This window comes from Pholcus phalangioides, unplaced genomic scaffold (genome assembly GCF_987345545.1).
Source record: "Pholcus phalangioides strain wild (caught in Gottingen) unplaced genomic scaffold, Ppha-v1.0 ptg000015l_1, whole genome shotgun sequence".
In the NCBI taxonomy this organism is placed as follows: domain Eukaryota; kingdom Metazoa; phylum Arthropoda; class Arachnida; order Araneae; family Pholcidae; genus Pholcus; species Pholcus phalangioides.
In genome coordinates this window covers 86353304-86380586 of record NW_028301608.1, presented here as the reverse complement: position 1 = coordinate 86380586, position 27283 = coordinate 86353304, and the positions used below count along the sequence as shown (strand labels likewise).

The 27283-nt window shown below is 37.9% G+C and overlaps 1 protein-coding gene across 1 annotated transcript in view; it reads left to right on the top strand.

Moving 5' to 3' along the window:
• The window catches only part of Pkc53E (Protein C kinase 53E), a 78060-nt gene that overhangs the window by 18570 nt on the left and 32207 nt on the right, over positions 1–27283 (top strand). Inside the window, exons 2-3 of the mRNA XM_089244662.1 lie at positions 19542–19573; positions 26117–26199. Coding sequence (XP_089100788.1) covers positions 19542–19573; positions 26117–26199 — 115 coding nt within the window. The remainder of the gene's footprint in view (positions 1–19541; positions 19574–26116; positions 26200–27283) is intronic.

Sequence of the window (27283 nt, the reverse complement as noted above, 5' to 3'; positions counted from 1 at the left end):
TAACATTGTCGCCGAATACCCTTACATTCCCCTAGATTAAATGAACGGGAAATTCTCAGAATGAGGTTCATTTGGATCTTAAAATAGCATTTCGTCGTACAATGACCAAAGTTTGATCGATATATAGAAATGGACCTTTTTATTTTTATTTTCACGGGTTATAACCACAAACGTGCATATCGATATACATAATACATCGAGAGTCATAATACGTTGCCAACAATTTAAATCATATATGCTCAATCCATGGTTAGCCTAATGTGGCCCTCGGAGTCATCTGATGTGGCCCGTGACCTCAAACTTAATTTTGTAGAAATGAACTAAGCGGGACATCCCCGGATCATCGCAGTGACCTGCGGAGAAGCTCCGCATCATTTAGGTTACCCGCGGCACATTTACAGATAACGTAAATGACCTGCGGTGTAGTTCCACATAACTTGAACCGCCAGCGCGGAATATCCCCAAATCAAGTGGCCCGCGGCACTGTTTCAGAGTGCGTAAGCGGTCAGTGGTATATATCCGCACTACTCAAGTGGCCCATGGTATATTTAAAGATCACTTAAATGACCCACAGTATATTTACGGATCACTTGAAATACACGCGGCACAGTTACAGATCACTCGAGCAGCCCGTGGCATATTTACAGATAATTTAAGTAAGCTGTGGCTCTGTTCCAGACCAATTAAGTGGCCCGAAGCAAGTTTTCAAATCAATGAAGTAGCCGGGCTTCTCCTAAAGGTTGAACACCCTTGATTTAAATCAGCAGTTCTCAACCGGTGCTTCGCGGCCACAGAAGGAAAAAGGGGACATCGCACGGCCTTAAATTGGGGCAATGGCTAAAATTGATGATTGCCGAAGGTGCCTTGGTGAGACAGAGTGGCGCAGCAGTAAGATGCACGTCTTCCCCTTCGAAGGTTACCGTCAAGGTGAATGGGTGCGAATCCGGGTAAAGGCATTAGAAACAAGTTCTTTACCCATTGAGCCGGGAGAAACCATCGATGGATGACGCCTTTGTTCCTCACCCAACTCCGCTGGTTGGAAATTGCCATATCACGATATATGACAGGAGTTGGTGTGCGGTAAAGTAGTACCTTTGTGAAGTACGGGTTAAATGAAAGAAGTAATTTTTGCGTGGAATGGCAAAAAAATACAAAAATAATTCGCGGGCCGGCGATAAATAAATGAATTGCAGGAATTAATTGATTATATTTATTTATTTATTGCGGAAGAGTAAGAAAGTAAACGGAAGCAATTAGTTTGTGAGGATCGGCACAAAATAAATATCGTAAATAGGAGAAATAATTTGTCGACTAGCAAAAATAAATACACTAAATCGGAGAAATAATTTACAAAGTGGCAAAATATAAATAAATATGAAAAATAATTTGCGGACTACAAAATATCCATAAAACAATATGTAAACTATATTTTATTTATCAAATCTAAAATTATATGATGCTAGGTTACGTGAAATTGGGAGAAATGTTTCGTGAACCGGCACAGGTACCCCGACGCGTAATTACAATCCCTACTTCCTTAGTAACACAGGAATCATTAGCACGCCGGTGATTGGTTACTGCAAGCAAAAAAGCTAGCAAGACGTCACAAGAGGCGGAGTTTTGGGTGAAAAAAACTGAATTTCAAAGTTCAGTAACGAAAAATGAAAGCATTTTTTATTGAATCAGTAAATTAGATAGCTGGGCACTCGTTTCACGAGCCGTTATTATTGTCTTCTTGATGCACATGAACCGCATTTGATTAAATCAGAAACAAAAATGGAAACATTTTTAGTAAATCAGTAAATGAAAGCAAAGATGGAAGGATGAGTTTCAGACTGCATTGAACACACAAACTTCGGTACGTGAGTCCCGTACTGTAACCATTACTCCAACGGTGAATGTAGGATTCAAGCACAATTAAATGTATCTATTGTTAAAGGTCGCCAGCAAAATTTTCACCATGAGTGACAATGGTTCATCACTCATTTCGGCCAATCACGATGCGCTAAATTTCTACAATGTAGCTAGAAATGTAGGAATTGTTTATAAGCTACCAGAACCAGCGATTGACCAGACCAGAACTAAACGTTTCCGTCACCGCCTAGCCTTTGCAGACTGTCTGGTGACTTACAGATCACTAAGGGTATGGGTATCACTGGTATCACTGGTAAATGAAGGGGAAAGACAAGTTTGTACATGTGCGTGAGTTGTGTAGTGTATGTATGTGTAGAAAATAAAAAAAACAAAAGAGGATTGTTTTCGAATTCTTGCAAAATGAGTGCCCATCGCAGGGTCGTAGTGTATCTTCTCGGGGGCCCCGGGGCAGACATTTTTTTGGGGCCCCCCTTAAAAAGGAAAAATTATGTAAAATAACTGTACATTTTTTTGTGAGGCCCCTTTTGGCTCAGGGCTCCAGCCTAGTTTCTGCCCTGGCTCATAGAGAAAAAAGACAAAACAAAAAACAACACAGTCGAAAGAATAAAGGAGGAGAATGTCATAAAAGGGAGTAGCTGATGTTATGCTACCCAAAGACTCCAAATGTTACACAATCAAGAGACTAATCAGAGATATCTAATCAATACAAGATGAGTTCATGCCAAAATTGTGAAAGCAAGTAATTGTATCAAACAAAATTGTATCTGTAAGCAAGTTCAGTCGGCAGTGCAGATACCGTAGGACTATCATTAGTTATCTATATATATAAAATTGATTTTCTGTGTGTGTGTGTGTGTGTGTGTTCTCTATACAAATCTACAATTTTAGATCGATCGTCACCAAATTTTGCATATATACCAAAAATGTTCATTTCTACGTTTCTTTAAATCTAGATTTGTTTATTTCATGAATCGCGCGGGAAGTTGCCATATCGGTTAACTTGGACACAGTTTGTATGTCTCTCAAAGAAAGAGGGAGATATCACGTGATCCAAAACGCATCATTGAAGAAAACTCGGGCAACGCCGGTTAATATAGCTAGTATAACTATATTAAAGAACGTCAGAAAAAAATTTATAATGAAGACCATAATCCACACCATTTCTGTATTGTAATTGAAGCAATTGCAATATCATATGAATTTGATACATTATTTTGCTCATAAAAAAAAAGTACCCGAACCACAGAATGAAGAGCGATGGTTATAACCGAGTTAGACTGTATTTATTTTTCACTTCAGAGAAACGAATCCTCGACATTCCCATAATTTTTCGACGTGGAATACCAAGCAGGTCTCACAATAAATAACAATGTTGAAGCTTCCACGAAACATACACTCCACAAACAAGAATGGAATCCCCTTTTAGCCTCCTATTATGCGTAAATTCTGGTGATATATTCCCACTTCTTCTGAAACATTGGTAAATAAAACTATGAGGTGAAAATTCTTAGAATTTCGCGTTTCTAACGGCACGACTTCGCATTTTTTGTCCGATCGTCATCGCATTTTTATCGGGTCTTATGTGTCACCTGCCAACGATTTTCTTCAAAGGATTTTAAGACATTTGCTTCTTGTTTTTTTTTTTTTTTTGTTCTTTTTTCTTGTTGTAGGGCTTCCCCCCTTTTTCTCTTATTTTCACCATTTCATCTTAACTTGTGAGGTTTCCCTCTTGAAAATGTTTCTCTCTTCCGAAATAAAGTCCATAGAATCCAGTTTATTGATCCCATTTAACCGCATTCCGCTATACTCTTATTTTAATGTGTCAGGTCTAAATTAATATCTTAAACTGGGGGTGACTTGCAGATTTTAGACATTTTTAGAGTATTATCTCTCTTACGATCACCACTAAAAGGAAGATTTTGGTTATTTGTTTATGCAAAGATAACTGTTTTGTAAATTATTATAATCGAGAAAATGAATGCAAAGTCGTATCCACGTCACCCCTTCTGGTGGAATGACTATTCTATTGCCTTGATATTTTGCTTTCCGAAGAGCATGTTTCCATCTCAGCCAACTGGAAACAATTAGAGTCAAATAAAAAAAATAAACATATAGTTTTTTATTATATATATAAATACAGGAAATTATTTTTTATGCCTAAAATGCTTAGCCGAAGATGACTGTTTTGGGCTTGATCTCTTGAATTAATTAAAAAGTTAAGCTGATCTTCTGTGTAATTTTTATAGGACCTGGAGCCTAAAATTTCCATACATGTTCGTGGCATGTGTATAACTGTGTGTGTGTGCCTACAAAGAACAATTTTTCTCAAGTCACCCCTGAAACATTTCACTAACAAAACAACCATTATTTAACAATTTCATTTCATTTGATTAATTATATTCCACAGTTAAAACAATAGGTATGCATACGAAAGCAAACTTCTATACTATAAGGTGAAACCACCAAGCACTGTAAACAAATTTTTGCAATTTTTTCATGTCAAACACGTGAAATGTTGTAATGTTTCCATCTTATTCGAACACAGGTTGTGATAAAAGTAGGAGGGAAAATTATAAGAGATTTGGGCACCATTTTTAATCACGGAAGCTCACTCTTTCGGCTCGACTTGAAATCACCTCTTTATTGTATTTACAGTGGGTATGGCATAGTTTGCAATAAGAAATTGAAGTATGTACCCAAGTCATCCCCACAAGTCATCGAGTCACCCCAGTTCACGGTAATCTTTACTTCAATGAAAATTTTTTCCTCGATTTGTGGAGCCAAAAAAACAAATATAAACTAATATAGTCTAGAAAATTTGAATTTTCAATTTATTTAGAAAAATTCGATAAAACTATAAACTACTTGAAGACAAAACTATCATTGATTTACGAAATTTTTGAGTGGAAAAGTATGTTTATACTATTGATATTGGGCAATAGAATGGCTTAAATATTTCCTAAATGAATCATGGTGAATTAATGAATAACGTGTTACAAAGCTCGAGCAAAGACAGAAAAGGAACTGCAATAGATTTCCCAACCTCTCCGATGATTGTTTCGGTGTTTCCTAACAGTTCTCTTAATCTGGCCTACCTGTTTTGAAACAGCAACTTTTGATTTAAATGGGAAGTGAAGCTTTTCTGTTAGCGAAATGAATACCAGCTGCACCCGTTAACATTTTTACATTTCATTTTCGTCAATGTGAACTTCGTCAAGAGGGAGAAGAGGAAGAATATAGAGAGAGAGGAAGAAGAGTAGAAAGAGGAAAAAGAGTAGAGAGAGGAAAAAGAGGAGAGAGAGGAAAAAGAGTAGAAAGAGGAAGAAGAGTAGAGAGAGAGAGAGAGAGAGCAGAGACAGAAGAGAGAAAGATCAGAGAGGGAATAGAAGCAGAGAATGAAAAGTCAGATTAAGAATGGAGAAAGAAAAGAGAAAAGCAGAGGGAGAATATAGAGGAGAGAAAGAGAAATGGAACAGAGAAAGAGGAAAAGAGCATAGAAACAGGAAAGAAGCAGAGAAGGAAAAGAAATAGAGAGAGGTAGAGGAGGATCAGTGAGAGAGGAAAGGAGCATAGGAACAGGAAATGAAAAGAGAAACAAGAAAGAAGCAGAGAAAGAAGCAGAGGAAGAAAAGAGAAATAAAGAGAGAAAGAGGAGAGAAAGAGTAGAGAAAGAAGAGAAGAGAGAGGAGAGAAAGAGTAAAGAAGAAAGAGAAGAGAGAGAGGAGAGAAAGAGTAGAGAAGGAAGAGAAGAGAGAGAGAGGAGAGAAAGAGTAGAGAAGGAAGAGAAGAGAGAGAGAGGAGAGAAAGAGTAGAAAAGGAAGAGAGGAGAGAGGGGGGGAGGGGAAGAGTAGAGAAGGAAGAGAAGAGAGAGAGAGAAAGAGTAGAGAAGGAAGAGAAGAGAGAGGAAGATCACAGAGAGAAATGGAGAAGAGAAAGAGCAGACAGAGAAGAGTAGGGAGAGGGATGAGAAAGAGAGGAAGATCACAGAGAGAACAGTAAAGAGAGAGAACAAAAAAAAAAGCAGATAAAGAGAGAGAGAGGGAGAGAAAGTATGGGTGATAAAAGGCAATAAGAGGATGTAGTCTAGAGACAGAGAAAATGAAGAGCACAGAAATGAAAAAAGCAGGAAGGAAAAAAGAAAGTAACAGCGAGAGAATGTGTACTGAGGTATTTAAAAATTTGAAGCTTTTATGAAAAGTGGAATTACAAATAAATCATAGATATAGAGTAAAAATTGTTGGAAATTATTGATGAACAAGTAAAAACTATATTTATGGTGAAAAGGAATGAAATCAATACTCATATAATAATTTTTCAAAAATTATCAGTAAATTAAACAAGTGAAAAATTCATGAGAGAATTTCAATAACCTTAGTGTGAAGTGTTGATAACCTTTTGTAGAGCATATAATCTCAAGATAAAATGATTATATTTTCAGTCGCAAATATCGTTTAAGTGTCTTACTAGTGGATACACGCTCAAATCCCGTACAATTCGGCATTAAAATTCCATCCCAGTATCAAATTTCAACATCGACACAATTTGCTGGAGTCATTTCAAACCCATCCCTTTTATAAAGCAACTTTTTGTAAGTGAAGGTCAAACAAAGGTCGAAGACCCACACGTCCGTTCGTATTCCATTCCTTACGGTATTGGGTAACATCTATATGAAATGAAAATCAATACGCATCGGAGACGTGGAAAAGGTAAAAACACATCAGAATCCCAAAAAAATTTACACCGGGGAAAAAAAAACCACATTTCGAAGAAAGGAGAATTTCTACGATTAAATTTACTATGAATGTGATCGAAAACATATACGTGTAAGGTATACACACTCACACGCACGCACACACACATGTGTGTATATATATTCACAGGAAAGGAAAACCCCGTTCTTTACTTCGATTCTCCTGAGCAGGAAAACTCTAGAGCGAGAGCTCAATCAATGAACGTACCTTCATTCAAAATCGTCGCACATGCGCAGCACGTTCTCTGTCATGCTACAAACCACCCACCGTCTCGGCCTATTCTCCCACCACACACACACACACACACAGGAACACCAAGCATTTCCTCTATATCCAGGATTTTTATTATTATTATTTTTTTGTTGCCTCGCTCCCGGTGATATCAGGCCAGAGATATACGATTGACCGGGAGCGAGAGAGGAAACTGGGGGATCTCGACTCACTCATCATTTACCCAGGTGGAAAGAGTGCTGTTGGATGTTGCTGCTTGGATATATCCTTTTGTTTCGCTGTCCTGGAATAGGATAGCTTTCTGATTCTTCCTTTCGGATTGCTTAATCCGAACGTGAACTGATTGAGCGCGCGATAGCTTCTTTGCCCCCCTACTACCAATCTTCTTTCTCATAGGGATTATATTCAGGTTGAGGATCCAGGGCGATGTGTCGAGAATGGGGGCTGAAGGTTTCGCAGCGACTATATTCCCCATATTTTACGGGACAGAATTATTTTCCTAATTCGTGAGGACCCCGATTGTCGGAGCTAACGTGGGCCTTACCTACCTCGGATAACACTGTTCTACAAGGGAATTTTTTCTTATATGGAAATATATATCTGTTTCTGAAGGTTTATGATGTGGGAAATTCAAATCTGGAAATAGAAATTTGATATCAGGCACAGTTTTTTAGTTATTTAACAGTGTATATCAAATTTATATACAGTAATTATTATAAGCTATTGCAGCCAGACACAAAAACTACTGAGCATAGGCATAGGGAACAAATTTTTCTTCCTTATTTTGGAAATTTCAACATGACGAAGTTGTGCAATGATGTTTGGATCTAAATGAATGCTTCGAAATACAAATACGAGCCACAAAAATGAAGACTTGCTTCAAAATATATAACCTAAAAAAAGTTTCCTCGTCTTCCGGCAGTAAAAATAAAGAAAGGAAGGTTTTTTTTTGTGGGCCCCCAAATTAGAGAACTTCAGAAAGGCACAGATTTTGAACATAATCCTAAAAGGGGTCATTCAATTATTACGTCAGCATCGATGGGGGGGGTGGTGGGGTTTCCGATTTGCTGACTTTTGATGACAAGGGGGGAGGCTTTGGATGATGCTTACATCATCAACCACCCTTTATAAAGATGTGAAATATTCTTAAAGGAATCTTATTCGGTGTGCCAAAAACGGAAAAAACCTTTCGATAGTTATTGGGCACCTGAACTAACATTCCCTCTATTGATAAGTCCCCTACATAGCCACTTTAGTGATCTCTAAATGTTTCACGGATCCTTCAAGTGCTCTGGAAATAAGTCCGGGCCGCTTAAGTGCTCTGGAAATGTGTCATGTATCCCTCGAGTGATCCGTAATTATGCCACGGATCACTTAAGTAATCTGGGAATGTTCCGCGGGTAACTTGAGTGATCTAGAAACGCACTGGGGGCCGCTAAAGTGCTCTAAAACTGTGCCACATGTCACTCAAGGGATCTCTAAATGTTCCACGGATCGTTTAAATGTTCTGGAACTGCGGCGCGGATTACTTAAGTGATCTTTGAATGAGCCACGGGCCACTTAAATGCTCTGGAATTGTGCCACGGGTCATTTAAGCGATTTGCAAACGTGCCGCTTAGTTCATTTTTACAAAATTAGGTTTGAGGGAGCAAGCCACATCAGATAACCTTCAGGGCCACATTTGGTCTGCGGGTCAATGGTTTATCATGCATGGCTTAAAGGGTGGGTCGCAATGAATTCCTAAAGAGAAATTTTGAGAGCGCACGAGCCAACTACACCCCCCCCCCCTTCTGATGTACGTTTTTGATCCCATTATGCGTTGAGGTACAGTGCCGACAAAATTTTGCTGACTAGGGGGGGGGGTCAGAGTTTTGCTGACTTTTGCTGACAAGGGGGAGGGGGTCAAAAATGGATAAAAATTTTCTGACGTAATACTTGAACGGCCCCAAAAGTTTGTCTGACACAGACAAACAAATTACAGATTTGAATTCAGGAGGCAGATTTCCATAAAACTCACGGCTGTTTATCCCTAGAAAAATGATTTTCCTTTTTATTTGTATAGAACAGTAACATCTAAAACATACAGTACACGCCATAAAAGAGTAAATGTGGTCAACCAATATAACTAAATGAGTTTATTCGGGGGCAGCCCACGCTTTGCATATCCTCTGGATATTACTCGTACCGTCGTACGTAGGAAATTTGAAATTGCTTGAAATGAATTTTTGGCCCCGAGGAAGGGTCTAGGAGAAGAGACGTCGGCAGGAGAAATGGATCGCGCTGGGAAAAGCGGGAGGAAAATCTGAAATTTAATGACCTTGCTTATCAGACCGAGAGAGAACTGTTTTAATTTTTACCACGAAAACTGATGAACAACCACGGAGTAAATGATGCCTGAGGATGAATTAACATGCGCATGCATAATTATTTTGATTTATGACATTATTAATGCTAAAATGGCTGTCCTAGCAAATCAGGTGCATCTTTACGCATTCATGATCTAGAAAATAATCTCGTTTTTTTTTTCGTTCTCTCATGATATCCTAACTTAACGTTACTAAAACTCTCATACGAGAAAATGTTATGCGGAAAAACCTTTTTCTTTCCTATTCTTTCTTTTTTTTTTTGGTAATTGAGATCAATCTGTCATGAAAAAATAGCATCAAAGTTTTGTAAACTTACGAAAATGTCATAGGCTGCACTATACGCTGAACATCAATGTGCAAAAGAGCAAAGTCTCGTATCAGATGGTTTTGCTTCAAGTATGTTTTTCGTTCAAAAGCTTTCCATTCTGCCCTGAAACAGAAGTTTGAAAGTCGCTGCTCTCCACATTTGCATTGTCTCCGCTAAGCCCTGTTTAAGAAACACGGTGACCACCCCCCCCCCCCCCATAAATTTGTGAATAGTTTAAAAGCCATAAAAATTGGAGGAATTGATAAATTCGAATGCGATTTGCGAAAAGGTTGTTCTCACGAAGAATAACTTTTTTTGTTTGGTACGGGGGAAAAGAATTTGGTTCAATTTGGTTTTGTCAATAGAGGGCGCATCAGGAAGGTCCACCAGAAGTGATAGGACCTGAATCTTTCTTCAAACACTTCTGTGTCCGAAACGTTCGTAAAGTTTCAGCCGGTGTGATTCGTGCCTGAGGTTAAACAACTTCACGAATAGAGCTTTATTACCACTGTCAACATCACAATAAAAATCCTTACGCCAGTGACAGGGAAATTCAGAAATGAACTGTTAATGATTAACACCCTGCATTTTATAGGACTCTGATTTGCATATTTATAGTGATTTGCTTTCGTGCAGTGCCCTGTATTGACGAAAATTCGAACTAATTTTTTTCCCTCTCCCAAAAAAAAGGAAGAAAATCCTTCTTGGAGAGAACGACTTTTTCACAAAAAATCACATACACATTTCCCCAATTTTTTGAATTTTTCAATTCTTTACGAATACACACGGGAGCAGAGGCGTAAGCAGTGAGGAATAATATTTTAAATATCTTTGTAAACTAATTAAAATATCGAAAGAAATTTTATGTCTATTAATTTTACATGCTACATTAATCAATTTCTGTTAATTTAAAAAGTTTTTTTCAAAATGTCAATAACTGAAAATATTCTCTGGAAAAAAATTCGCTTTGCCCTTCTCAAACCCGGTATGCATCCCTCCAAAGGTCAATTCTGCTAACGCCCCTGAACACGAGTTTCAGATTCATTAATTAAAATCGATATTCCTTAATTAATTCCACGCTAATTCCTAAATTACGATATTTCAATGATTTATCACGATTCTCATCTCGGTAATATATGAATCGTTTCCGAGAGAAATATTACGATTGCAAAAACAAAATTTAAGTGCATTGTTGTACGTATAAGGGATGTCACTACCTATGAGGCTTCAAGATGTCGATTTTTCAAAAAAATATAATTTAAAATATATATGTATATTTCACTGGATCGCAGATCAAATGCAAAATATTTCGTGGTTTTTTTTTCCAAAATAAATGAATGACATCGCAAGAAGCAAACTTTAAACAAGTTTGTGTGATCATGTGTGTCGCGGACCTCATAATTATGTGACCTAGAATAGCACCGCTGGATACTTATGTCTGTAAATGAGCCGTGGGTCACTCAAGTCAGAGCCGTCCTTATGGTTGTGCGACAAGTGCTGTCGCACCGGGCCACGCATTTTGAGGGGCCCTGCACTCACGGTAATGATATTTTAATAAATTCTGAATTTTCATCCATTTTGGAATTCTGAATTTTCATCCATTTTGGAATTCTGCATTTTCATCCATTTTGGAATTCTGCATTTTCATCCATTCTGGAATTCTGCATTTTCATCCATTCTGGAATTCTGAATTTTCATCCATTTTGGAATTCTGCATTTTCATCCATTCTGGAATTCTGAATTTTCATCCATTTTGGAATTCTGCATTTTCATCCATTCTGGAATTCTGCATTTTCATCCATTCTGGAATTCTGCATTTTCATTCATAAAAAAAATAATTCTTGAAGTATTTGTTTCTTATTTATTCTTAGTTTTCATGGGTGCTGGAATCAATTTATTTTTCCTCATTTTCCATTCATCAATTCTAAATTTTCATTAGTTCTCAGACAATTTCTTTCATTAAGTTCTAATTTTAATTGGTTTTGGAATTACAGTATTTTTTTCATCAATTTAAAAATTTTTATGCTCGAAAACGTCTTTAAAATCGATGTCGTGTATGGGGTCGGGGGGGGGGGGGGTGGCAATTGCGTATAAATGAGCGACAGTTATTGTGTCGAACTAATTTCAAACTTCAATAACTCCATCAGAAACAGACATAGCAATGCGATATTGGTCTCGCTTTAAAGAGGGAAGATGAAACTGTGTTTGTATCGGTTCTGATATTTGTGGCAGCTTGACGTCAAGAAACTGCGCACGCGCAAAGTGAACCGATGATTTTCGAGCTTTCGGATTCAACACGTGTCCATAAACGGAATCATATCTCAAAAACTACTAATCCAAGTATTGAAGTGAACTAAGTGTTGTTTTGAAGAGAAGTATATGTGTGTTATAACTCATTTTGAGGTTTGAGTCTGTGTTTCAAACACTTGAAAAGATACAAGGCTGTGAACATTTCCGAATTTTTTCAAAATGCCGCGATATATAAGTGCAAAGTACAACCGAAGTAAGAAAAATCGGGCACGAATGCGTAGAACACAAAAGGATGAAGAGAACGACACCAAAAAAATACCAGTTCCGAACCCAAAACCAAAGTGCAGTGCTGTCGTGAATATAGGCAACGCAAGCGCGCTCGAGCTACTCTGACGGCATCTGACGGGGCTGGATCAAGTATGGCTACTACTTGATTACTGACCATGCCTACTACTTATTATAATGTTGGTCCCAGAGCCATTGGACCCACTTGGCATTCCCAATGCGGCTGCGGTGGCCCGAAATTGAAGACGTGGTTGCAAGAACCAGACAGCTCCAGTTTTCTAAATTTTTCAGGACGGACAAAAAACACTTTTCAAAACTCATCAATTTTCAGTAGAACGCTAATAATACCTTCCTCTACCGCAGAACGGTTTTACTTTTTCACCCTTTCACTTGTTTTATTATTATTATTGAGAAATAAAGAATAGAGTTGTCTGATTTTCTCCACTCAAATACAAATACAAATACAAATACAACGCCACAACAGGCAAAATGCCCAACGAGGTGGCTGAGAAAAAGATGCCCATAAGAATATGGATGTCATATATTTCAAAAATACAGCAACCCAATTAAAAATGCAATTACAAAAATTATAAAAAATATATACATAAAATATTATACAATGCCCATAAAGAATATTATGGTTGTCTGATTCTAAGTATGGATAGCTTCTCGATTTACACCAACATGTTTATCGTATTTCTTTTTAAACGTGTCAATTGTGTTACAATTTACTACCTCCAGGGGTAAGCTATTCCATTCATTAACAAATATTAGAGAAAAATTCCCTGCAAAACCATAGCCTTGCATTGTCCCTCACCAATCGATACCTATGTCCCCTTGTAAAAGCAGTCGATTGGCGGTGTACTAAAAGTTCACGGTCCATCTTATCCATCCCATTGAAAATTTTGAACACTTTGATCATATCTCCTCGACACCTGCGTTCATCCAATGTAAACATATTCAAAAAATGAAGTCTCTCTTCTTAACTCAAGCCCCGTGTGCCAATAAGGACACCCGTAGTTCTTCTCTGCACCCCTTCAACCAAGTCTATGGCCCTCTGTAAGTATAGTCTCCAAAACCTTACAGCATACTCTAGTCCAGGAGGAACTAAGCCTCGAAAAAACGGAAGAATGAGACCTTTTTGAAAATGAGACCAAGCATTTTATTTGCTTTTTTGACCACCGCTGAAAAATGTTCAGAAAACCTAAGCCGCTCGTCAATGAGAATTCCCAAATCGGTGACCCAAGTTGCATCCAAGTAGTGACACCATTCAACTCGTAAGAGAACCGTGGGTTGTTCGAACCAAAATGAGCGACCATGCACTTATCAACGCTAAACGTCATGCTCCATTCATTTGCCCATGCTGCAATCCTGTTTAAGTTGGTCAGGGGGAACTCCCTATCGCTTTGATTCCCGATTACCCCCATTAACTTGACATCATCTGCGAATTTGCTAGTAATCCCATCGATACCCTGATCGAGTTTATCGATAAAAAATGAAAAAAGTATGGGGCCAAGGACACTTCCTTGAGGAACTCCACTTGTGACGTCTGTCCAACCAGAGCATTCCCCGTTCACCATAACTCGTTGCGACCTATCTCTTAACCACGATGCTATCCAATTCAACAAGTTGCCCCCAATTCCAATCTCGTGTAAACGCTTCAAGAGTTTACCATGTTGGACCCGATCGAATGCCTTCTGGAAATCAAGGTAAACAACATCTACATTTTTGCTCTTACCCAAAGCCTTAGTCACGTGATGATAGAAGCAAAGGAGGTTAGTTACACATGACTTCCCCTTCCTGAATCCATGCTGATTATCCGACAATACATTATTCTCGTCTATCCACTTCACCAATTGCTTTTTGATAATAATTTCAAAAACTTTCGAGAGAGAGCTCGTCAAACTCACGATAATTGGACACAGTTTCTCTACTACCCTTCTTAAATATCGGAACAACATTAGCAAGTTTCCAATCCCTTGGGACGATACCCTCAGCAACATTACTCCTGTATATCTGTGCGACTGGACCCAACAATTCATTAGCACGTTCCCTTAGGACCCTGGGATAGATATCATCTGGTCCTGGTGCTTTGCTTGCACATACATTTCTTAGAAGATTTAGGACCTCCACGTCTTCTACTTGAATATCGTTGAGGGTTTTATTACTCCATGCAACACCCGTATATCGAATATCATTATCTCCATTAAAAACCGACGCAAAAAAGTCATTGAAAGCATTACACATGCCAACATTGCTCTCTAACCTAGAGCCTCCTATCGAGAGTGGGCCAACTGTCCCCTTACAACACTGAAATTTTGTGACCAGGCTTATCAATAAAATCTTAGTAGATACCTAAAAACTCTTTATTAACGCATTACAACTGTGTGGTTACAATAACTAACTTGTAATAAGTATACAGAAAAAAAAAAACGAGAGAAAAATTTTAAAATAATCATGAAATTGTGTCCATTTTTTAAAGAAATACTTGACCAAAATTTCTTAAAACAACAGTTATTATTACACCGTTCATTGACTCACTTGTAAATGTGCCGAGAAATTATCGTCATGAACATCACTGGACGCCGACGACTGGCGCCGACAACGTGAAAAGCGGTGCCACCAATCGACCGAACGTGGCACCAACTTGCAGAAACAATACAGCTCTAGGAGTTATCTTGCACTGTATGAGACACCAGATTTCTTTATAACTCTATAGCTATTGCTTGGAGCAGCTGTATGGTCCTAGCGCCAATAGATAGAGGATTGTTTCCTTCATAGGAATAAGTCAAGAAGTGAAAATCGGAAAAAAAAAGTGGAGTTGTCTGGTTCTTGCATCCACGGTGTCGTGCTCTGTGCGACCGTGCTTTGACCAAGGTAAATCTAATCATGCTCTGAGCGATCGAATTCTTCTTCATTCTTTACTCGGACCAATTTTTTCTTGGGTTATCTTTTCGATAATAGAGAAATCTTGTCGTGAGATTTATGTATGCGACATGAGATTTCCTTTCTTTCTTTATACAGTATTTACTCCCCACCCCTACCTAAAAAGCAGAATTTTTACAGTTCCACTCCGGATTTGATTTTGAATACCAAATGTAATTGAAGACTCCGCTGCAAGGCAGCATTATCTCTAGGCACAATCAAGTGCCACGCATTACACCGTTGGAAATTACTGACCTAATTGGTATTTTTAAGGCAATATTGTTCTCAAGATGTCCTATGACACATCTATCCGATTAATCTCGTGGCACCCTCAGACGCAACGACACACTATTTGGAAATCCCTGTGCTAACCCTGTACTCATTAGCTGGATGTCCGCGTTTTCATTTCAATAAACTACAGTTGGTCTTTTAAATTATAGTTTCCGACGTAGAAATAATTCGACTTACGCAAATTATATTGGCGAGTGTTCAAATGGCCGAGAAGTATACATATACACAGTATAGTGAAAAGTTTCAAAAAAATACTTAGAATTTACACTCGAACTGAAAGGTAGCTATATAATCACTGGCAATTATAATATCATCTCATAAGGGCCGATCCTGTATTGTGGACGAAAAGGATTTCGTCGCTCTCTCTCTTAGAGCAAAAACAGGACTCTTGCAAATGTCATATCTATACAAGTTTTCCCTTGCGTGGTTGGTTTTGTGCAAATCATCATTCGCCCTGGTCGCACATAGCACGTTATTTCCTTGATCGCTCAGAGCACGGTCGCACAGAGCACGTAACCGCACCTACGTCTTCAATTGAACTTTTGGACCGAAATTGAAACGAATTTTTTTCTTCATTGTTTAATTTATTTGCAACTTACAGTACATTTATTGAATACAGGGTAGTGGTGTGAGAAATAGAAAACATATGGCATTTTGAAAATATTTGAATACCTCTTGCAAATGTCAAATCTGTATAAGTTTTCCCCTTTCGTGGTTGGTTTGTCCAAATCATTCACTAGTTCGAGTTTAAAGAATTTCTGAAGGTATGCACGCGTATTCGTTTAAAAGAAAAAATTATAATTGTAGTTTACTCGTAATAAATGATTGATGTTTTCACGAAAATAATTGCGGCAGTGTCCGACACTGCCTAACATTGTTTCTTCTTTTTTTTTCATTATAGTAGAAACTTTTCAGAAATGAAGTCGATTTTCGGTCAGCCAGCAGATTTACGAGATGTATTTACTTGAGAAAAATCACTTCTGCTCGAACAAACAGAAACAAAAATTACATAAGTTATAATTGCGTTTTGGCCTCTAATCACATGCAGAGAAATGCGCGTTTCACCTCTTCCGTGCCGATGTAATCGCCATCCCAAGAATGCACCGAAAAATCTTGACGTGTGAGGATCTGAGCTAGAGAATAAGATCAAGCTTAAAATTCAGTGGTGTAGCCTATATCTGTGTCTGTATCTGACTTGGTGGTGTTTGTAAGCTCGACACAACACATTCTTCGCACCACCACAGCAACAACAACAACAACAACACAACACACTAGATGAAGATGCCAGTTTCTCGTTGCCATCATCATCATCGGTATGAGTAAAGGGAGGGGCGACGTGAAATCGATTATTATGACAAATGATTCGGAAAAGATGCTCGAGGTTGAGGAAAAGGGGAGGTATGTATACACATAATCCAGAGAGAGCCAACCAACATTTGCCGAAAATTCCTCGTGGAGCGGCGTTAACTTTAATGCTCATTCCTCTCTCTCTTTGCTTCTCCTCGCGTTTAATTTATGACTTCAAAAGTCTGATAAAGTTTGCACATTCAAATTTATGATCCAACTTTAGATTAGGCACGTGTAATAGGCACAGAGAGCATAAAGCAGCCCCCTCGAAAGGGAGAAGAAACCTCTCGCACATCTTTCGTTGGAATTCTATTCATTAGCAGCGGTAGTAGCAGTGGCAGGTGTACTTCCCTGTATGAAAATACGTTTTGTTTTGTTTAATTTTGTGTATGTTTGTGTTCACATGTTGTGCTTTCTCTACCCAAACATTCTTCACATTTTTTTCCCCCATCGAATTATTGTCTCTTCTCGCGATGTGCATTCAGTCAACGTTTTCAAATATCAAATGGGTATTATACAGGGTAATTCTAAATTCACGGGACAAACTTTGGGAGGTGCTATAAGATCCCTAAACGAGCATTTTTTGTCACACAATGGGCTGTCGAATCGCAATCAAACAGCAATTCACCAAAAGCAAATATTATATTTCTTGGCGTATTTACCGCGATATATGTAATCAAAATTCGAGGGTGTAAGGTATTGTAATGTGGTAGGCCTCCGCATATGGTGCAACTTGGGTAACATAAGTTCTACTACTACTCAACCATACTTGTATCTCGTACACATTCGTCTACGAATTTGTATCGAATTGGTTCGTGCCGAAACGTGCATGTACGTGTTGTGAACCTAACGTGAAGTTTGTTAATGTGTAATGATTGTTATGTGTAGTGCTGCCATCTGCCGTCAATTTTTCTAACTACGAGTGAAGTGTAATGATTGAATGGTTGTACTGTTGTAGGCCTGGTACTCTCTGTTGCGAGACTTTTTAACGGGGATATCGGATCGCATTTGCGCCTCGAAACTGGGAACCATTGGAAACCAACTTCAGCCGACCACCACCGTGGCGACGGTGGGGTTTGAACCCGTCTGAAACTGACTATAGCTCAAGCCTACCACAACGAAGTGATTTTTTTCCTTTTACCCAATCGGGTGAGCTATAGCGGAAAAATGAACCTCAACACCAGAGTATCTTCGAGAGCCAGACGTCCCACCCAATACCGCACAACGCTCCCGCCTCTCACATCTACCACGCCGCGGCCGCCACAACCAGCGCAACACGACCGTCACATCCAATAAAACGAAGAAATAAAATTTACGCGTCCATGCTGTAGATCAATGTCTCGCGACAACAGTCCACGGTGGAACGTTGTCTTAACAGCAGCATTGAAAATATTCAAAATCAAAAATATTTACATCAGAGAATTTGGAAATTCTGACGCTGGTGGGCCCCCAGCGCCAGGCACCAGCGGGTATTCCTTGAGAGTAAAAGAAATTCTCACGCCGGTGTACTTCCTAGCGCCAGGGACCAGAGGGTATCCTCAAGATAAATATAGAAATTCTCACGCTGGTGGGCCTCCAAGCGGCAGGCACCCGCGGGTTTCCTTTAGAAAGATATAGAAATTCTCACGCAGGTGGGTTACCTAGCGCCAAGCACCAGCGGGTATCCTCCAGGAGCAACAAAAGAAGTTCTCACGCTGGTGAGAACCTCCTAGCGCCAGGCACCAGAGGTTTGAACCCTGGGTCGACCACCACATCGGTGTCGCAAATTATACTGCAAGTCATTTTACCGCTTGATCATTGTTTGGCGCAGCGTAAACTTGATGGTTTTTGCACCAATAAGAAATAAACTCCAATCCAATCCGATTGGTCCATATGCACCCTCGAATGTTTGATAGCACATATCGTAGCTAAGCCGTCGGAAAAACCATGGTATTTGTTTTTAGTGAAGTGCTGTTTTGTATTCTCTAAAAACACCCTATACAACCTTTGCTATTGCGATTCGACAGCACATTCCATGCTCAAAAATGCCTGTTCAGGTGTCTTATATCACATCACCTCTAAAAGTTTGTCTCATGAATTTAGAATCGTCCTGTGCAGGGGTGCATAGGAAATTACCTTCATCCTGTAATAACTAGAAGCATACTTCCAATCAGAAAAAACTCTAAATAACGTGTAGACCTCATATACGTCACTTATATTGAAATGGGTTGTCTAATTATTAAAATAAAAATATTATATTTTTATTTGATCACTCTGATCTGAAAACCAATAATCATAAAGTTGTTGCCCTGTCTCTCCTGAGGCCAACAAAAAGAAAACTTCGACGTTTCTAAGCGCAATATTCGCTGAGATATCTGGATTCGAAAATCGCTGAAAATGACGGAAACGCATAAACAAACGAAAAATCTCATTCTATGCCTCATATGCCGTTTCCCCCTGATTTTGAGTGTTTTCGAATTTGAATATCTCAGTGAATATTGCGCTTAAAAACATGGAATTTTTTTAGGTTCAAGAGAGACGGGGCAACAACCTTCCAACTGGGTTTTTTAGGTCAGAGTGACCAAATAAAAATTTATTTATTTTAATTTTAATAACTACATAATCCCTTGCAATATGAATGACATATTATCTGAAGTCTACGTAATGTTCGGATACTTTTTCTAACTCGAAGTAGGCTCTAGGATCAACGGTTCACGACTTATTCCACGATAAAGGGGCCTATGCACCCTGTATATACATATTCTTCTCCCCTTTTCTTTCAGTTTACTGAAGGGTTCATAGAGAAATATTACCAATACTTAAAAAAATTCCCAGTTATCTCTCATTAAAGCTCATTGCAATAAAGATTGTTACAAGTAAAATATGCGAAAAAAATCAAAGATTTCATCTCGATATTCCTTCTATTTATTTCAGGGGTTTTGGAAAGCAGGGTTATCAGTGCCAAGGTAAGTCAAGTATTTATAATGTATTTAAATAACTTGAATGTTTTAAAATAATTGAAATGATTAGAAACTCATTAAATATCCCTGGTAAATAAATATTAATTAAATTCCAATAATTAAATAATTTTAAGGAATTCTAATAAACCTTCAACTCTTACGCCGTTACTTAAACATAGGTTAGTTCAGGAAATTACTGAAAAAAGCACTTGAATTAACAATCGAAAACACGCAACACAAATCAAACCGAAAAATGACTCCTTATTAGTGAAAAAGGAGAAAACATTCCATAGCGAATGTTTTTATCGGAGGCATTTTTCTTAGAATACGACAAATAGAAGAAAAAATTTGCAAGAAAACTCAGAAAACGCACTTCTCATAAGATCAACACAAATAAGAAATATAAAATTCTTCTTTATGTAGAAAAAGTCTTTTCTAGGACATTCCGGAAATGAAAAATTGAAGGAGAGACGCATTTTTAATAGGTATATAACGGACACACATTCTGTTCCCTTTTATTCACACACATACATGCATATGTATATTGTGTGTGTGTGTGTGTGTGTGTGCTTTTTTTTTATCGTGACGTTTTCCTGCTATTGCTACCTTTTCAGGGGTTTCAATTAATTATCAATTAAATTATTCGCAGTTATTTTTGTTTTTTCATTCAGACATAATCACTGCTTTTTTATGACGTGTTTAATTTTTCTGAAGAAAATCTGGAACCACATTTACTCATTTAGTTTAGTCATTACTCATTCATACGATCACTCACTCATAAAGTCACTCACTCGTTCGCTCGCGCGCTCATAGATCACTCACTCGGGAAGAAAAGTCAAGTGCAAAATATCCAGAATAGAATGTCGGGGGCGAAATTTCAGGAACAAAATGTGCGGGGCGAAATGTCGGGGGCGAAATGCCGGGGGCAAAATGTCGGGGGCGAAATGTCAGGGACGAAATGTCGGGATGAAATGTTGGTGAAGAAATGTCAGGGGAAAAATGTTCGGAGTGAAATATCAGGAGCGGAATTTCTAGGGTTACATGCTAAGGGGTCTAGGGTGAAAAATCAGGGACGAAATGTCAGGAGCGAAACGTCGGGGACGAAACATCAGGAGCCAAGTTTCCGTGAACTCACGCTGTTACTTAAGCATAGATTACCTGAGAAAATTACTGAAAAACCCCGTAAATTAACAATCAAAAACACACACAAATCAAACATCAATTAGGAACCGAAAAATTACACCTAATCGGTAAAAAAAAAAAATCCATAGAGAATGTTTGGGATAATGATGTCGGGCGCCTTTTTCCCACAGAATGCGATTTCCTTAAAAGATAAATAAACGAAAGAAAAAATTGCAAGTAAACCCAGAAAACGCACTTCTCATAAGATCAACACAAATAAGAAAAATAAAAGATTGTTCTTCATATACAAAAAGTCTTTTCCAGGACATTCCGGAAATGAAAAATTGAAGGAGAGACGCATTTTTAATAGGTATATAACGGACGCATATTCTATTTTCTTTTATACACACAAATATGTATATTTTTGTTATGTTTATGTGTGTTTTTTTATCGTGACTTTTTTCTATTTTTGCTGCCTTTTTCAGTGGATTCAATTAATTATCCGCATCAGTAAAGCTTAACTTGCTCAAAGTTCTATTTCTTTTCGTTGACATAATCGCTGCTCTTCTACGACGCGTTTCATTATTTTCCTGAGGAAAAACGGGAAAAAAAACAACTTATTTTTTTTGTTTATTTTATTAAATCTCGAAGATCGGACGTGAAAGTTCGAGACCGAGGGAAAACATTTTTTTTTTTCTTTCGGGAATTTTTCCCTCGCAAACGTTACCGTAATTTTAAGCGTTAAACGACCCATAATTTTCTGATAACTTTCCAAGAAAATTATTCGGGAAAAAATGTTATACGGTAATTTGCAAATGTATATATTTTTTTTCTCGAAGATGTGTTAATCCTATATACATCATCCAATGTAAAATAAAATTAATTTTGCTCGTAAAAAATTATTAAATATTTTATGGAAACGAGTTATTTTTCGTGTTGTGATTCCAGCTATCTTTTAACTGGTTCTCTGTCAGAAAAAAATAATTAATAATATATTTTTAGTTAATTACATGGGTCACTCGTTTTACGCAGTTAATTGGTTCCGCACAAAAGTAAGACAAAATCGCGTAGAGTTGAATTTAACATTGGAAAGATAGGGTTTGGGGTTAGGGGGTTAGTCTTCTTTAGAAGGATCAAAAACATTGACCACACAACAGCAAAAGAACTTTTTTCAATGAATTAATTATTCAAACTTATATATGAATAAATTCCGTGAATTTAAGCAATATGAATGGATTAAATTAATACTTTTTCTGCATTCACTACTTCTGATTGATTCTAATGACTGTGGATGTTTTCTTTCCTGAAGAGCCTGGTACGATAGGCTGATAACAACTCTTTTTTTATGAAACAGTTGAGATTCGGCTGACAAGAAGCGTTTTTCCGTCTCCTTATAGAAACTTTAGTAGCAAAACCAGAGAATTTCGTGTATTTCTCGTAAATATGAAAATTCTAGTTTCACTGGAACCGATTTTTTTTTTCGATTAGATTGCTCATGGCACTGTCAGTGTGTTACCAAACGTTGTTCATTAGTGAGATCTGGTGTGTATCTGAGAATTTCTCTTAAATTTTGTCTCAGCTACATCATCGAATACAACGTATTTCGTCGTCAAAGGATTTAACTATGTTATATATGTCTTCAATTTGCTAGTCCATCTCCAGGATTAAAGTTAAACTTCAAGCCGAATTTCGCAGGTTCGAATTCCTGAAATAAACTTTTAAAAATCGCTTTATAACGAAATCACGTAAAGCGAAGTGGTATACCTGTAAAAAATAACCACACTTTTCAGACACGGGGTGCTCAGAAAAGTCCTTACATCCTGGAATAACTCGCGAACCGTTGATTCTAGAAGCATATTTATAATTCGGGAAAAAGTATCGAAATAACGAGTAGACCTCTCAGATACGTTATTCATATTGAGAAAGATTGCATAGTTGTTAAAATAAAAAATAATAATTTTAATTTTGTCACCATGTCCTTAGGAACTCAATCATAAAGTTGTCCCGTCTCTCTCGTGCCCCCAAAAAATTCAATGTTTCTAAGTGCACAATATTCGCTGAGATATTTTAGTTCAAAAATCGCCGAAATGAGGGAAAGAACAGTTTGTGAAGCGTAGAATGAGCTCCTCCGTCAGTTTATGCGGTTGTTTCCTTCATTTTTAACGATATCCAAACTCAAGTATTTCAGCGAATATTGCAATTAAAAAAAAATCAATTTTTCTCTTGAGAGAAACAGGGTGACAACTTTCTGTTTGGATTCCTTAGGAAAAGTGACCAAAAGCCGTGACCAAATATAAAGTTTTTTTTTTAATTTTAATAACTATACAACCCCTTACAATATGAATGACATATCTGAGATCTACGCGTTATTTGGATACTTTTTTCCAATTCGAAATATGCCTCTAGGATCAACGGTTCGTGAGCCATTTCAGGATAAAGAGGCTTTCCTATGCACCCTGTGGCATCTCCTCTCCAGAATGCGACTGACACGAATAAAACGCTTAGCAGTGAAACAGAGTGTGCAACCTAAACAGTGTGCAAACATGCGAGTGAAAAAAAGGAGTTACCAGGTCAGTCAGATTAAGCGACCACAATAGTGACCTAGAGATTGTACAAGTATGTGAATGACCAAAATAGCGACAGAGTGCGAGGGACAGGTCAGTGATTGATCAGAAGAGTGACTTAGAGAGTGCAAGCATGAGAAAGACCGAAAGAGAGACCTCGAGACAGGCATATTTGGGGCGGGCAATATAGCCCGGTTGGCAATTGAGAGAAATCAGTGGGGGTCAAGAAAATTATAATACAGTGGGTAAAGGGCGACAAAACCATAAATTCGCTTCTGACTAAACAGCGACGTCGTTGCACCTACTCATAGCTGTGAAGATTTCCCGGAATTCCACAACGGCGTCTTTCCTAATACAGTGCTACCCAATTTGTGTCGACATTCAGTCAGGAAATTCCTAGGCCTGTTACACTCTTTTTTTTCCGAGTTCTAATAACTCTGTTGTGTAACAGATCTTCGTCTGTCCCAGACGTTGCTTAAAGTGAAAGTCGAAATTCGCACTCCAACTGCCGAGAGCTACTTTTTTAAAGGTGCTGTGAGAAACAGCCATCTCTCGACTAGAAACCGCGTAAATCATTTTCTGAGCTTCAGCACCATTTGTTTTCGTCGGAAGGCTGGGTGAAAAAAAAAAATAGTGCTTTAAATATTGCTTCGTGAACGAAATTGCTGCAGCTACGACTTTCTTGCGTTTCGTCAGCACAGCTGTTAACGTTGCAAAGATAGCGTTAGAGTTTTAAGAAAAAATACGGGGTTTTGTTCAAAAAGTATTTGACCATACTTTTTCGTGCGTGAGCCAATGAAGCTATGGAAGTGTAGTTTGGTGCACGTATGTAGGCAGTCCTAGTGCGCATGCTTGAATTTTTTTTCCTTCCTGCAGAAGCGACAGTCACCGGCAGACAGCCGACGAATAAGGAAGTGCAAGTGAGCTCCGTTGTAATTTCGTTTTCGACAAAAATGGCTTGGAAAAACTAGAACAACGTTACTGCATTATTCTTGATGGAACTTCCAATTGCGACGCAGAGAATTTTGGTAGTACACCTTAGTGGCAGTTGTGACGTGCGGTGCCTGCCCGTGATGAACGACGCCACTGCAGTCTTAGAATCCGGTCAGCATGTCTCTGACATAGCATCTTCTGAAGACCGAATCGGCAGTCAAAATGTTATAAACGGATTCAATGCTAATGCTCGCCTTGTCTGCAAGTTCTCTGAATCTTTCGAATTGTTTCCACTCGGGAATTACCAAACGTCAGACGAAATTTAATGTAGTAGCGTTGTTTAAGTTTTTCCTGCCATTTTGTTAAAAACGAAAATGCGACACGGCGCCCACTTACACTTTCTCACTCATCGGCAGCTTCTGCAGGCAGGTAAAAGTTAAAGCATGAGCACACTAGGATCGTCTGCATACAGTGGAGTCGGAACCGGGAGCTGTAGGTGCTTGAGTACCCACGGTAATTTTTGGCATTGGTCCGAGCACCCTAACAATTGATTCAGAAATTAAATTTTTTTTCTTAACGTTCTAGACGAGCACCCACAGGTTCGAAACACTACCGATGCCCCCACCTACATACGTGCACCAAACTACGCCTTTTAGCTTCATTGGTTTACGAACGAAAAATATGATCGGATCTTTTTGATCAAACCCCTTAAGTGGTATCATATTAATTCGAGAATTTCAAGCATCATCCTTACTCATCATCATAAGAATAGTAACCGTATTGCGATTCTGGCATATGGTCAAAACCTTTATCTTCAACCCTTTCAAACCCCGTAGGCACAAACGTAGGGGTGGGGGGGGAATGCACATTCTATCGTTGCAGATTTTTTTTTCTTTCACCTTAGGGAGCCAAACCCAAACATATTAAGGATTGAGGGTGTTTTGAGTTAGAAACATAGTGAATATGAACTTTGGGGGCTTCCATCAGAGGGGGAAGCACTTGAAGTTGAACTTGATGTCTCTTTAAAATGGGTTCCAAGAGAAAGTGCCTCCGGGTTAAATGCGATGCATTACATAAAATTTAGCAATAAAATTCTGGGGAAAAAATGTATATGAATAAAATATACCTCGCACATCGTCTTAGCTGAAAAAAACATTGAATGAGATAAGTTATTTCTTTACTTATGAAGCTCAAAATTTCGGCACATACGATTGCATTCAAGTTAGAACTCAAGATTTTGTGATCATTTTAAAACAGGTTTTAGTGATACATTTTTCTAAAAAACTATTGAATAGTTTTTGCATCCTGGGATTAAAAACAGTTTACATTCCATGTAGTTTACAAATGAATAGCAAATTTTAATTTGAAAGACGTGTGCTTGAATAATAAAAACTTAACGAAATACCGATGGAACTAAAAAAACCTGTTTCGAGTCTACATAGTGATGGGCTGTGTGTGTGTGTATGAAATATCCCCGAATAAAAATTTTACTCTGGCAGAGAAAAATCAATTTTGGCCACTGGCCTATTGTAGATGATCTGAAATTCGCTAGGCGTTGTAGACCGATAGGCTGTAAAAGAAGGACGAGATGCCAAAACATGTGGCATGTACTCATTTCCAAGGAAAGAATCAAACTGCTTTAATCAATATCACACCATATGACATTTCACAAGCTGGAAACCTAGACCACGCATTCGTGTGGGTTATGTAATTTAGATAAATCTGAAAAAAAATTAAGGTTTGCTGAAATTAATGGCTTTATTGTGTTTTTTGAATATCGATAATGCGATAAAGATATTTAAAATTCCAAAAAAAAAAAATGAATGCTTTGGTCTGAAAGGGATAACAATCTTGTTTTTTTTCTTGCGATTATTATGAAAATGGATATATTTTATTTTCAAAGATAAAATATTTTTTTTCCCTATGCCAGTTTGTAGTTTTGTGGTTCACAAAAGATGTCACGAATTCGTTACGTTCAAGTGCCCAGGAGTAGACAAAGGAGTCGACTCAGACGTGAGTAAAACGTCTCATCTAACACGAATATTGTACAATATACTCTATTATATTATAAACTTTGACAACAACTATTATTCGCAGACAAATCATAAATAATCAATGAAATTTTTTTTTTTAATTTTTTATGTATTTTTAACCTACTAAGAAATATATAGGGTGTCCCATAAATTCGCAAATAGTTAAAAAATTGAAGGAATTGTTATATTTGAATGCGGCTTGCGAAAAAGTTATTCTCATGGAGGGAGACTTTTTTTAACAAAAAAATTTGCGTAAAGTTTTGCCGATAGTACACGCTCCAAAAAATTCTGACATTAATACTTGGACCTCAACCTTTACTCAATCTCTTCTGTGTCCGAAACGTTCGTAAAGCTTCAGCTGAGGACTTGCGGGCTGCGGTAGAACAACTCCACAATAGTGCTTTATCCACCAATTTCAACATCCCAATGAAAACCCTATGTAAGCGCCTGTAATAGGAAAATTCCGAAATGAGCTTTTAATCGTACACCATACATTTTATGATTCTGATTTGCGTATTTCTAGCGATTTGCTTTCACTCAGTGCTCTCTATTGACGAAAATGTGAACTAACATTTTTTATGTAACAAAAAATAAAAATTTCCCTTGCGTGAGAATAAATTTTTCGCAAACCGCATCCAAATACACGAATTCCTTCCATTTTTGTGAATTTTTATATTATTCACGAATAAATGGGACACGCTGTTCATATCAGCTGAATTCATACCGAGGTCTTTTCAGCCGTGGCCATCGGCTGAATTGACGATCACCCGTTGTTAATGTTTTTATTTTAATTAAATGCAATTTTTTACTGCTCTCTATTGAGTAAGTGCGGGCAGCCATTGCGATATCAGATTTAATATTTTTAGAATAAGTTATTAGAGAAACCATCATGGCGTCAGCATTAATAATCGCAAGGTTATAATCTCACCTAAAAACGATAAAAAAAGAGAAAGAAAAATTATATGCATATTTTTAGAAAGAAGATTACCGACAATAGACGAATTAATTAATATTTATCATGTGAATAAAGGTAATGAATGATTAATTTTTTGAATTCTCACAGT